This window comes from Pseudonaja textilis, chromosome 2 (assembly GCF_049901715.1).
Source record: "Pseudonaja textilis isolate UNSWEBS1 chromosome 2, rPseTex1.2, whole genome shotgun sequence".
Lineage (NCBI taxonomy): Eukaryota > Metazoa > Chordata > Lepidosauria > Squamata > Elapidae > Pseudonaja > Pseudonaja textilis.
Window position 1 is genome coordinate 202,973,003 of NC_141991.1, and position 14,419 is coordinate 202,987,421.

Sequence of the window (14,419 nt, forward strand, 5' to 3'; positions counted from 1 at the left end):
GACAGAGCTAGCTAGGTCATGGTCACAGGCAAGATTAGAACCATGGTTTCCTTGTGTAGTAAAGGTATATATATAGTAAAGGTTTTATATATTTTATAGGGTTATTCATATTTATTATTAGTTGGTATGCCAACGTATATGTGCACATACAGGCCCAAACTACACATCAGTTTTAGATATTCTACTAATAAATTAAACCAAACTAAAACATTCTATACTTCCTTCTGTCCAAATTACTTTTGAAACAATGAGTATTGGAAAAATGTTTAAAGTAGAGTCAATAATATAAGCTGTCCAATATTAATGATGCATTTGTAATTATTTATTCCTACTTTCTTTGATTTTGTAATTATGAAACATTTTGGAGCTTGATCAGGTCAGATTGATCCAATATAAAAAGAAAAGTTACATGAATCTCAGCTTTCTTAATCGTGTTTTTCTTCGAGAAACTAAAAACAAAAATTATCCAGTTTCCTACTTATCCTGTTCTTTTCCTCACCCGCTTTAATAAATAATGGGATATAAATATGGCTGACATATTTTCTGCTCTGTTTCATATAAAACTGAGCTTTCTTAGGTCAAAATATCTTAGCATGATAAATACTGAACCAAACATTTATTGTACTCGCCAAGATATTTTTAAAAGTATGTAATTTTTATATATTTAGATATGAGAAAGAGCTTTTGTTATAGAAGCTACAATGGGACATCTTGTGATAATGAACTTCCCTTTAATATTACCAAGAGAATGTGTTGTTGCACTTACAATGTTGGGAAAGCCTGGAACAAGCTGTGTGAGCCATGCCCAGCTCCAGGGACAGGTAACAATTTATTTAAATTTTCGTGAGCAATTTATATTCAAATGATACATTTGAATGTCAGATTGGTATCATGGTAGCTTTAGCATGTTAGCCTCACTTTCAATTTCGCAACAAGGAGGAAAGTAAATTTTAAAACCTTTTTCTCTCTCCCCAGTATTGTGTTTTGTTCCATGTGCAATTAAACTTGTTAAAAATAAAAGTTCTAATACTTAGATAGCAGTGAAAGAAGGCTGCCCTCCTTCAGTTATTTATTTAATTATTTGTTTGTTGAATTTATTTGCTTGTTTATCTCACCGTGAGGCTATTCTAGGCAGTTTACAACAGTAAAAACAGAAATGAAAAGCAGTGTAAACCAAATAGTAGCAAAATAATGAAACGATAAAATAAACAATAAAAATACAGTACTATGAGATTAACAGGATGGGTAAGGTGGGGAAATTAGTAGCCACCTCCAGTGTGGTACAGCCCCATTAGATCCTCAGGCCAATTGGTAGAGACAGATTTCTTGCAGAAGGATAGGAGGATAGAGACAGATCTTACAGTGGGAAAGTAGGATATTCCAGAGAACAGGATTAATGTTTTCCTCCCCATTGCTGCATTTTGATAGGAAAACTGAATAATTCAAAAGGTAGGAATTCACAATTACCATCTCCTTCTACAATCCTATCTTGCAGTGTCTAATCAGTAGTTAATAACTGAATTGTTTTGGCTGAAGGAAATATTCCTATATCGAAGACAGAAGTTTATAATGCAGTATTTTCTTCAGAATTACTGATTTTTATATTTCCTTTCCTAGTGATTCTGGTGTTTCTTTTACTAACCCAAGGCAGGAAAGTACTAGATTAGTGATATGAAACAACTATTTTTTTAAAAAAATACTGAAATATAATTGTACTATTTTTAAAAATAACGGTATGTTTGTCCAAGTCTTGCAGTGAATTTTATTTATTTTCTACAGTATGCATGTTCTTTTCTAGCATAATAAATATGTTATTTTAGTCAACTTAGGGAATACTATCTTTGTTAGTGTTTGTAACAAATAAAATAAATCATTTTAATAATAAACAAAAAGAATTATAAGTGGCTTGAACAAAGAGAAGGAATAAAATATTATACAGATGTGAATTTGACATATCATAAGAATAATATGGAAATCCTCTGCAGTGGTTTTATGAGGTAATATATTGTGCAAACATAATTTTTAAAATTAGTTATAATTTAATAAATACAATATACATATACAATCAGAAGGGTATGTCTTTGAAGGCTTTATTCATATATATGGAACATCACAGATCTCAAAAATAAGGGTGATCTTTCTCTTTGGATTATTCTGGAAGTAATCTCAGTTTCTCCTCATACCAAATAACTCAGACATTTTTTTTCAAGTTAGTTCAAAACAGATAAATACCATACAATAGCAGGAAAAGAACAGGAAAAAACTTTCAGTCTAGAGAAGAACTTGAGAATTAAAGATGAGCTTTTATTTGATAAAGTTTCTACAGGTCTCTGGAATATATAGGCTTGGCTCAAGAGAATTTTGATACCAGTTGATAGTTATTAATTAAATACAAGGATTGTAAAATAAAACTATGATGTAATTTTAAAAGATTTGCCATAAATATAAGTTTTTCCCCTTTTTGTTACTTAAGTTGAATTCAGAACGTTATGTGGAAATATCCCTGGTTTTACCTTTGACATTCATACTGGAAAAGCAGTTGGTAAGTCTGAAAGCTGTGTGTTTTTTAAACTACAGTTAATAACGTAAGAGACTGATAAGTAAACCTCTTCTATTTTTAATTATCTTTTAAAAATCAAGTCAGTAATAAAATTCTGACTTTTGTTGCTTGCTGTTTTGGAAATTGCAATGTTTTCTCAAGAATCTCTCCCCAAATTATATTTTGAAGATAACCTGAAACTCATTCGGATATTTACATATATAGATATGCACGTATCTGTCAGCTTAGCATCCCTCATTAAAATGAGTCACTCATTTGCAATAAAATACACCAATACATTAGATTAATGAATGTTCATTTTTCAGATATTGATGAATGTAAAGAGATTCCAGGTATTTGTGCAAATGGTGTTTGCATCAACCAGATTGGAAGTTTTCGTTGTGAATGCCCCACAGGATTTAGCTACAATGATCTGCTCTTGGTCTGTGAAGGTGATGTACTTTCTTATATAGCCCGACCATTACAGCAGTTGTATGTGCTTCAAGCTGGTGCAAATGATTAGGTGTATGCATTGACAAGTGTATGCAGATTTTATACACTTGCATTGTCAAATTACCATTATCTCACAATCATTCTACTGTGTTTGAGTGGGCCAGAAAAATGCTTGTGGAATGATAGTGCATATTCCTTCATAGTTTGGAACTGAGTGAATGTTTCCTTAAAACAGTCCAATTGTTAAAATATATAAGAATGTTAATGTTTATTGAAAAGATAAAAGGAAGCTTGTCTTTTAAAAATTGATTTTATTTCGTTTCATTGAATATTTGGCTTGGTTTGTGCAGGAATATTAGTCTCCAGATTGTTAAGTTTTAAACTTTATGAGTTACTATTCTTTTCCTAATGTATAATGACAGTTGTATTTTGTCTTATTTCACAAGGTAATGTTTATCTTGTTAATTTGATGTCCTACTTGCGGGGAAAAGAGGATAATGACATGCTTTATAAGCATCAATGTTGCTTATGAAATGTTATGTTAATTTTCCTATTGTTTGCTGTATTATAAGCAAAATGATGTATTTATTCAATAATTTTTAATACTGATAATCTATTACTATTTGTTTTTATTTATTAACAAGCAAATTAAAATATTTATGTCTTAATAGCATATAGGTACTGTAAAATACTAGGCAGATAGATTGATCTGAAATGTATTTAGGTTTTAGATTTTAGCTGGAATGTACAATACATATTTACAATTGTTTGATTAAAATTAATGGAATATAAACATGCTTTACCTGATTCATATTCACTGTTCCTTGTTCAATATAGAAAATATCTGACAGTTTCATTGCGATAAAACGCATATCTTGATTCTTAATAATGGATTATTGATGTTACAGATATTGATGAATGTAGCAATGGTGATAATCTCTGTCAAAGAAATGCAGATTGCATCAATAGCCCCGGTAGTTACCGCTGTGAGTGTGCTACAGGTTTCAAACTTTCACCCAATGGTGCTTGCATTGGTAAGGAGTCAGTTATGGTCAGCATGTTGCTTAATTTTCATTTTACATATTTTCCAGTTTTCTATACTGAATTTGCATTTAATTCACCCTTTTTAAAATTCATAAACAGAAAAATGTAGTTGGGAAATTGGTGATGTAATTTCCTTCAATATAGCCAATATGTTGATTTTAACATGCACAGAAAATAAAGCTTGTTCAAAGCTTGTTGATTCCGAGAATAGAGCTTTATCATAGAACAATTTTGACAAGGGAGTAGGCGTTGACTCTAATAATCATTAACAGATTCTAAAAGTGGAATTATGAATCATAGATAAATCATAACACCATAGATAAATATATACATCATGTGTTTTATGTTTTGTTTTAGATCGCAATGAATGCCAGGAAATACCTAATGTATGTAGTCATGGCACATGTGTGGATAAAGAGGGGAGTTACTACTGTATCTGTCAAAATGGTTTTAAGGCATCCCGTGATCAAACAATGTGCATGGGTATGTGAATAAATATATAAAATTCTTAAATAAATCTAGAGTATTGTGATGCTGAAGATAGGATGGCAACAGTAGAGTATAATAGAGAATTATAAGTTTTATATGTACAGATAAAATGTAATAATTAACGTAATGATGAAATATGCCAAGCTTTGTTACTTATCAGAGGTGTGGAGATTACAACTGTCAGGATTCTCAGATAGACAAATATTGGTTAAGACTGTATTATATGAATAAACTCAAATAACACTATTGGTACTGAACATTGATTGGCATGAGAAGATCAGTAAATTGGTAATACTCAGTTACATTTTCTGATGTAACTATGAATCCAGCTGAAATTGTCATAGTCTTTGGAGGATTTAAGGGAGAAAGAATGGGCTTATCCTCAATTCCTACAAGCTATAATGGCTCTGGATGCAAAAAATAATACTGTAGTTTCTAGTAGCATTTCTTCTTTAGTCCCGGGTGATTTTGTATTCCGTCATATGAAGCAGCTAGGCAGTTATTCTTGGTCTCATGATTCCTGCTAAAAGAGTGGATGGAGACCCTGACCATCGCACAGCCTCATATTGTACACAGGGGTAGGATTCAAATTTTTTAACAACCAGTTCTGTGGGTGTGGCTTGGTGATCATGTAACTGGGTGGGCGTGGCCAACTCAACATCACTCAAGTCAAGGGGTCTTCTACTCACCTGGCCTCTCATGAGGGTGGGGATGCTGCAACGGTCATAAGTGTGAAAAATGGTCATAAGTCACTTTTTTCAGTGCCATTGTAAGTTTGAATGGTCACTAAATGAACTGTTGTAAGTCAGGGATTACCTATACAAAAATACAAAAAGCTTCTTTGCTTGGAAAAAGCTGCTCCAAATACCAATCATTAGATTAAAAATACCTGCAAGCTGGAGACAAATCAGGAAGGGTGCCAAGGCACCTTGAGGAATTAAAATAGTTAGAATACAATGATAACTATCAGCAGCCAACTCTTGCACATAAAGTGCATAAAGTTTAGCAGAGAGGTCATTTAAGCTCTCCAGAAAGAGCACACCTAGGAAAAGCAATCCTTAGATCCATTTGCACCACTTAAAGATACCAGCTGGTCTCACCTCACAAGATATCCTAAGGAAATCATCTAGATTTAAGGAACAGTCACATGTCCCCCCAGAAAGGCAGTAAAAAAACCAGTGCCAAGCTTGCATCCTGCCTCTTGGAAGTATACCCCAAAAGGACAGTGCCAGATACCACTAAAGCAGTGAAGGAAGACCCCCTCCCCAGATAGAAAAAGAAACCATGAGGCAGGAAAAAATTCAAACACAATACAAATAATTAAATCACAACAGTAGCTGTTGCTTGTTAAACCAATTACCAGAACAATAAACACAGGAACTAGTCAGATTTTTCACACCAGTTTCTTTTCAGGAATAGAGATTAATCTTTTTCTTTCCGAACAAAGCTGAATAGGGAAAATTATCCCATCAATAAACACACCCTATAAGTACCCATAAACTACTCTGAAAGACATGACCTCACAGAAAGTTCAGACAAGAGACTCTACATAACACACATATTAATAAAAACATAAGGCAAATAAAAATATGCAATTAATACAGCCTATTTATACAAAAGATTTGAATCAAGCTAAAACCTCGGTGAAGTACAAAGCATCGTAGCAAGGCTGATCAAGGATAGATTCAACCTAGAAATAAGGAGAAATTCAGAAGCTGTGGGAGTTTCATCACTGCAGGCTTTCAAGAAGAGATTGGACTGCTATTTGTCAGAAATGGTGCAGGCCTCCTGCTTGGGTGGGGGTTGGACTAGATGACCTACAAGATCCTTTTCAACTCTGTTAATCTGTAATCTGTAAAGCTGTAAAAATCTATAGCCCTACAGTTCATAATACTAGGATAATCCAGTTCAAATTTAAAGCCTTGATGCCTGAGGACTTGGATATCTGTAGGACCAATATCTGCTTGCCCAGTAAGACTAAGCAAAAAAGTCTTGCTGTGGGGCCCAACTCTTAGAGAATGTGACAGTCAGCTTTATGATTGCATGAATAGCATACCCATGGAAATAAGGATGACTTCTTTGATAGCTACCATTTCAGAATAGTATTTAAAGCGTGGATGTTCTACAAGACTTTTGGGGATATATGGTTTTTTAATTGCTCCTGAGGTATAAGATACTTGTTCTATTAATGAGCATAGTTATATGACAAATTATGACAATCATGATTGTTGCTATAGTTTTGTTGTTCATTTATTAATTTTTAACCCAAAACTGTAATGAGATCTGTAAGCCGCCCAGAATAGTTTTCTGAGAGCCATATAAACTTAATAAAACACATAAAGAAAAAGAAAATTAATTGTACCGTGAATAATTTTTTGGTATTAATGTTTTCCATCTATAGATGTAGATGAATGTGAAAGACATCCTTGTGGGAATGGAACTTGTAAAAATACAGTTGGATCATATAACTGCCTCTGCTATCCAGGATTTGAGCTAACACATAATAATGACTGTATGGGTAAGAGAATGAATAAATAGTACATATCATCATTTAGAAAAAGTGATGATATATTGCATTCAAAGAGAAACATGGAAATGATATAATATTTATTTCAGTCATGCAATCATTAAAAATATGATAATCTTTTAATTTCATAAATTTTATTGAGTAGTGTAATTATAATTATACTTTTAACTAATCAGAATTTGCATCAGTTTTCGTTATCATTTCTCAGTTATTTCTTTGTTGTTGTTTTACATGGCCTATTGTTATATTTCAATTCTATCAGTTTGTAGTCAAACAAAGCTCTTGATAAGAATGGTAGAAAATATGAGGACATTCTACCAACATTTCTTATGAGTCAAACTGATGTAAGTCAAACACAGAAGATCTTTAGTTGGCTCACACTTGAAATAACAAATATTCTATTTCTTTCCAAAAATGTTTTTTTTCTGGATTTGGAGTTTTACTTGTAATCAAATACAAATAAGTCTACTTAATGGGAGGGGGGCAAATTATCCAAGAATGTGGTTGCTAAGCAGTTGCTGTCTGGATTTAGACAGATTTGAGAATAAAATTGGCCCTAATTGCCTGATAGATTTCCTTTTGTTGGAGAGAAATAAAAGGAGTGCAATGCTGATCCTGCTTGAACTTTTAGCACTAAGCACAAAATCTTTGGAATCATTTCTGTGGTGGAGATTGCGATGTTTTACCATGGATGGTTTCAGAGAGTAGAATTACATGGTTGTACTTCTGGCATCTCTATTGTAGAATTCCACAGAGTACTATCTCCACTATTGAGTTACAGTGTTAACCTCTTTTTCATATATCAACATAAACTATATTTGTACTCCCCATTGCCAGTGAGGCCCTGTCTCTGTTGCATCTATTTAATATCACTGCCAAACTGAGATGTCTTGGTTTGTAGGTGTGCCAGGTAGCTAGACAAGGTGATTGTGCTTATCCTCTGATTTGCTGCCATATCCCTCCAGCTTATTCCCAGCCGGTAGTTAAAATATCAACCAGAGTATAATAGTGCTATCCATTTGCTCAACCAATGCCTCCCCGCAAATTGGAAGATTTTCTTTCTTCTGCTAAACTGAAACACTCTTCTCATTTTCCATTATCCAATAGGTGAATATGAATGGACTGTTTCAATTCAATTTAACTCTTCCTGTACCTAGAGTTTTCTTGAATTGGATAAAGTACCTGATGCTGGTTATTAGGGCTATGTACAAAGACTTGAAAAATTCCTTTGCTTCAGTCAAAGACTTAGTCACTCCCTTTGTCATTCTGCCATAAAGTGTGGCAGCCATATTGGCTTTTGTATATGCACTAAAGATGAAGATAAAATTTATATACAAATATTTCTGGTCTTTTTGAATAGATTTCTTTGATGTATGAAATATTAAAAAATAAAGTTCTGTCTAGTAATATTTGTTCTTAAATAATCCATATACGTTAAAGTGCTCGAGAGATTAGTTTTTTATATACAAGGACCTTGAGCTTGTGAGAAATCTCTAACTTTTTCTTGGTTATTTATAGATATTGATGAGTGCAGTTCCTTCTTTGGGCAGGTGTGCAGAAATGGAAGATGCTTTAATGAAATTGGTTCTTTCAAATGTTTATGTAATGAAGGTTATGAACTTACTCCAGATGGCAAAAACTGTATTGGTATGTATAAAAGCAATTATGGAGTGCCCTATGCTACTACAATGTGTAATGCACATTTAATCAGCTGCACTGGACATTGTGGAATATACTTTTATATATATATTATAATATTCCTCCTGATTTTTAGGCACCACACAAAAACTGTGTATTTTATTTATGTGTTGATTTAAATTTATTGGCTGCCCAACATTTAGCTATTTGGGATGCAGATTTGAAGTAGCTTAATTTCTGTAGGATATATATGCCATTAAATTTCCATGCAAGAGATTTGATTATGCACTATCTTCAGGGGCTGCTTTTAACATTAGATATACTTTTTTCACCTGCAGATTTAACGGTTCTTTCAGCTATGACTCTTTCTTAGATGAACCTACTATAAAAGAATTCAGTGAATCAGTGATAGAAATTGGGAGAAGTTCGATGAATTTGTGTACAATTGGCTATTGTGCCTATATATTTTATGGTGCAGCAGTAAAAATACTGAACTATGACTAGAAATTAACATTTATCCATATCTATGAGACCCATTAAGTGATTATGGGACAGTTCAGCTATATCTATTTATGCTTCTGTTATGGACAAATAATGAATCTTGCTTTCTAGGATGACAGACAGAATATAAATTTAAGAAATAAATTCAACTCTGAATCCTTAAATTGCCACTTTTTCCCCTCCATTCTATTGAGATATTAATGAGTGTGTAGTGCTACCTGGCTCATGCTTTCCTGGGACATGTCAGAATTTGGAAGGATCATTCAGATGTATCTGCCCACCAGGATATGAAGTAAAAAGTGAAAGCTGCATTGGTAAGGCTGCCTTTTCTCTCTGGAGGCGGTTTGCATGGTAACAAAGCTGTTTATGGAAATAAAATTTAAGTATTGTACTATACACACAGGCATGTGTGTGTGTGTGTGTGATTGTTCTGTGATACCAGGAACATACTGATCTTCATGTTTAAGTAACATGATCTTTCAGATGTTGTTCCCATGCTGAATAAATCTTATGGAAATTGTAGTCAGCAAACCTTGGATCATCACAAATTTCCTGTTTGGTCTGTACTCGCATTATTTACAAGTGACTTGTTTTTTGATGGTGACTTTTTGCAACTCAGGAGGTTGTAACTAGGTATTTTATAAACCTATATGTATGAGATGGTTGCTATTTTTATATCCAGCAAAAAGTGCCTTTGTTAATTATCTTTCAAAACAGTATTTGAAGCAAACAAATAAAACAAAATGTTTTTAATCTAAGATACATGTGATATTAAAATTTCATTTAACATATGGTACCTTGACAATTACAACATTTTCCAGCCACTCTCTGGCACAAAGGATTTCAATAAGAAAATATTTAATGTTTTAATTATATTTTCAGATATTGATGAATGTAATGAGGATCCTAACATCTGCCTGTTTGGATCCTGCACTAATACTCCAGGAGGATTTCAGTGCATCTGCCCTCCCGGTTTTGTAATATCTGACAATGGCAGGAGATGTTTTGGTAAGTATATTGTTTATAACTGGTAATAATAAATAAACTCAAATAATATGAGTGATTAAATTAACAACAATATGGAATCTTGATTCTTATTGAATAATACCATTTCTATCTCCCCTTACTATTTTAAAATTTTGATAAGACTAATTAAAAGGATCATTAAAATAACTAATTATATAGTTACGAAGAGGAAGCGTAACAAATTCAACTGTCATGCCCTTTTAAAAATTAAGCAAATAAACATTTAAAAGAAATCTCAGCAGGTTTCATAATATAGGGTTGGATAAAAAAGTAATTGTTACTAATTAAGTATGTACTAAATAACTATAATTAGGACTAAAGTTAATTGTGATTAGTGCAAATTATTATCTATTATTATCTGTTATTATTATCTATGTTAGGGCTTGATCAAAAACATGGCAATGTATGGCGAGTTACTATTTCCTATTGATGAAAAGAGTCTTAAATTGGAATATTTCCAAGTAAGAAGCCTGGATTAATTCATTCTTAATATGGGATTAATTACAGTGGTATGACTTTTGCTTTCTCTCAGATACTCGACAGAGCTTCTGTTTCACTAACTTTGAGAATGGGAAGTGCTCTGTGCCAAAAGCATTTAATACCACCAAGGCAAAATGTTGTTGCAGCAAGATGCCAGGAGAAGGTTGGGGTGATCCATGTGAACTGTGTCCTAAAGAAGAAGAAGGTAGTAAAAACATTGCAAAGCTTTTCAAGAAAAGCAAAAAATGAAACATGAAGCCAATAATACATAGTGACTCCATTTATAAAACCACATCCTAAATTAAAATACTGGATCTCACTCATCAAGTCATCATATAAAATTGGAAGTAGAAAAACATGAGTTGGAACCTATCATAAAAAAACTGTCTTCATCTGTTTTTATTATCATCTTATACTAGATCCTGAGTAGTATTACAGCTATAATTACTGATTACATTATGAACGTACTCTCTGTTTAGTTGAATTCCTTATATAAAAGCAATTGGAAAATTTGTTGAAAAATTTAACTCACACTAAAGAGTTTAAAATATTGCTTTGTATATTCTCTCCTTAGTAGTGGTGTTCCAAAAATTTTCTTTAACAGTTGCTTTTCAGGATCTGTGTCCATTTGGCCATGGAACAATACCTGGAATAGATGATACACGAGAAGGTACTAATTTCTTTCATTATCACTCCACTAAATATCACTATTCACCTCTTGTTTTATATAATAAACGAAATTGTGTATTGGATGGAACTCTTTTAAAATATTATTGATATACTTAACTGAGGGAAGTGAACATAAATTTTATTCAAGAAAGCTTCTCTGCCTCTTAAGTACAGAATTATTATAAGGTAGTACAATGTTGTTTAGTATTACTATAGCTAATGCTGGATTATATCATTCATAAATAAATTGTTATATCCCATTTATTGTACTAAAAATTAAAGTTGCTTAATATAAAATTAAAGTCTAATGTATAAAACAAATTTAATAAATACTTAAATATATATATACCGTGTTTCTCACAAAATAAGGCCAGGCCTTATTTTTTTTTGACCCCCCCCAAAAACGGCTAGGCTGTCTTTTGGGGGGTGACTTAATTTCCCCCCTTGCATCCTCGGGCGGGTGGGCAGCGACGACTTGGATGCTGACCTTGGCGTTGGTGGGGCACTTCATATCGGGAAACCTTCCGCCACCCTTGCTTTCTCTTCTCCCCGTACTGCCGCGGCATTTAGAACAATGCCGCGGCATTTGGCGCAGCCATGCGCACCCAGCTAGGGCTCCTTCCTGCAACCGGAGCCCAGCGGAAATACTCCGCTTCAGGCGCTCCTGTTGTCGCCTTCCCTTCGCCTTCGAAGGTAAAGCCAATTCTTTTAAAAACAATGCCCTACTACCGGTATGACAAAGACTCCCCTGCCCGAGACGGCAGCCCAACCCCACGTGGGGAGGCGAATCTCCCGGGGCCACAGCGCACGATCGGCCCAGCCTGGGAGAAAGGTCCAGCCGCCATCCCTGCCTGGCGCCGGGCAGAGCGCAAAGAGCTTCACCTGGGGTGCCCAGAGCAGCTGACAGATGGGCTGTCCTGCCCGGTGGCGGAGCTCTTGCCAAGGCAGCGAGCGCCTCCCTGCCAGACCCTCTGCTCATCCTGCCAGAGCCATGCAGGCTGGACAGAGCCGGAAAGCGAGCTGCAGGTGCCCGCCCGCCTGCCAAGCAAAAGAGTCAGGCCGACCCAAGCTTGGCTTCTTTCTGAAGTCCCTCCAGCCTGAACCCGAAGGGGCCACTGGGAGAGGCACCTGAGGCAGTTATAGCACCCACCCATCTGTGGACAGGGAGGCAAGGCGATTGCCTATGCCTCGTCCTCCGAGCTGAGCCCCGCTGAGTGAGCTTCTCTGCCCGATGCCCATGCTGCTGCAGCCTTTGGAGCTGCCGGCGCATTTGGAGATGTGTGGGGACGGGCTGGGCGAAGGGTAGAAAGGACGGGTGGCTTCGAACTTTCTCCGCCGGACCCGCCGGCCAGGGAAGCAGCGCTGCTGATGCCTCGCCTCCCTGTCCATGGACGGGTGGGTGCTATCATTGTCTCGGGCAGCCTCTCCCAGTGGCCCGTTCGGGTTCGGGCTTTGAGGGACTTCGGAAGGAAGCCAAGCTTGGGGAGGCCAGGCTCTTTTGCTTGGCAGGCAGGTATGCACCCACTGCTCGCTTTCCCGGCTCTGCCCAGCCTGCATGGCTCTGGCGGAGGGTCCAGGAGGGAGGTGCTCGCTGCCTTGGCAAGAGCTCCGCCACCGGGCAGGAGGGCCCGCCTGTCAGCTGTGCTGGGCACCCCAGGCAAAGCTCTTCGCCCTCTGCCCAGTGCCAGCCAAGGATGGCAGCTGGGCGCTTCTCCCAGGGTGGGCCGATCCTGTGCTGTGGCTCCGGGAGATTCACCTCCCCATGTGGGGTTGGGCTGCCGTCTCGGGGAGTCTTTGTCGTACCGGTAGTAGGGCATCGTTTTTAAAAGAATTGGCTTTGCCTCCGAAGACAAAGGGAAGGCAGCAACAGGAGCGCCTGAAGCCGAGTGTCTCCGCCGGGCTCTGGTTGCAGGGAGGAGCCCTGGCTGGCTGTGCATGGCTGCGCCAAACGCCGCGGCAGCACGGGCAGAAGGGAAAGCAACAGCAGAATGTCTCCCGATACGAAGTGCCCCACCAATGCAGAGGTCAACGCAGGCAGCACCAAATCCGGGTATGCAACAAAAGTACTTCCTAATGGCCAGCTCCCCCCACCATTCCCCCCCATTTTGCATGTTTAATATAGGCCTTAATTTGGGGGGGAGGGGCTTAATTTAATTTTATGCCTATAAAGCATGCTGGGACTTCCTATTGGAGGAGGCTGTATTGTTGGAGAAACATGGTATATATCCTTGGTCTAGTTAACATTTGATACCAAAATGCTAAACAGTTAACATTTCACATTTTAAAATATAAATCTATAAAAATACTGCACCAAAAGTTAGCTAATCACATGTACATCCTGTGTTAACTTCCAATCAAATTTAAAATATTTTCAAAAATGTCTAATGAGAATAAATCTGGCAAATCCCTGAAAGGATATTTTTTATGCTCTTGAAACTTACTTTATGAATAAAAATGTAATGAAAATGATGACCAGATAATATATTTAAAAATGTGTAGTATATTAAAGCTTTTTTCTTTTTTACTGACTAATTTTAACAAAAAACATGAAATTCCATTATTCAGTAATAGTACACTGAAATTTTGATAGAGAATAAAGATTTGAACATAACTTTTTCCTTTAGATGTCAATGAATGTCTGGAGAATCCTGGTATTTGTTCCAATGGACACTGCATAAACACTGATGGATCATTCCGTTGTGAATGTCCCTTGGGGTATAACCTTGACTACACTGGAGTGCAATGTGTAGGTGTGTGCTAATTCTATACTGCACGTTGTTTATATATTGCATGTTTTGTCACCCCTAAAGTTTATAAATTTGGCTTAAATTTCAGTTTTAAAATACTTGTTCGGCGTATTATATTTTAGATACTGATGAATGCTCCATTGGTAATCCTTGTGGAAATGGCACATGTTCCAATGTGATCGGTAGTTTTGAATGCAATTGCTTGGATGGATTTGAACCTGGGCCAATGATGAATTGTGAGGGTAAGTTAGAGTATGATTTTTATACACGTGAAGAATGTATTTCAACAGCTAGCCTGCTCCCGGT

General features: G+C 36.1%; 1 protein-coding gene across 1 annotated transcript in view; it reads left to right on the forward strand.

The window, feature by feature from the left end:
* Nucleotides 1–14,419, forward strand: part of FBN2 (fibrillin 2) — a 116,166-nt gene that overhangs the window by 88,252 nt on the left and 13,495 nt on the right. The window contains exons 41-53 of the mRNA XM_087926889.1: nucleotides 669–821; nucleotides 2,474–2,542; nucleotides 2,866–2,991; nucleotides 3,901–4,026; nucleotides 4,394–4,519; nucleotides 6,927–7,043; nucleotides 8,571–8,699; nucleotides 9,386–9,505; nucleotides 10,074–10,199; nucleotides 10,750–10,902; nucleotides 11,302–11,367; nucleotides 13,991–14,116; nucleotides 14,236–14,355. Coding sequence (XP_087783015.1) covers nucleotides 669–821; nucleotides 2,474–2,542; nucleotides 2,866–2,991; nucleotides 3,901–4,026; nucleotides 4,394–4,519; nucleotides 6,927–7,043; nucleotides 8,571–8,699; nucleotides 9,386–9,505; nucleotides 10,074–10,199; nucleotides 10,750–10,902; nucleotides 11,302–11,367; nucleotides 13,991–14,116; nucleotides 14,236–14,355 — 1,557 coding nt within the window. The remainder of the gene's footprint in view (nucleotides 1–668; nucleotides 822–2,473; nucleotides 2,543–2,865; nucleotides 2,992–3,900; nucleotides 4,027–4,393; nucleotides 4,520–6,926; nucleotides 7,044–8,570; nucleotides 8,700–9,385; nucleotides 9,506–10,073; nucleotides 10,200–10,749; nucleotides 10,903–11,301; nucleotides 11,368–13,990; nucleotides 14,117–14,235; nucleotides 14,356–14,419) is intronic.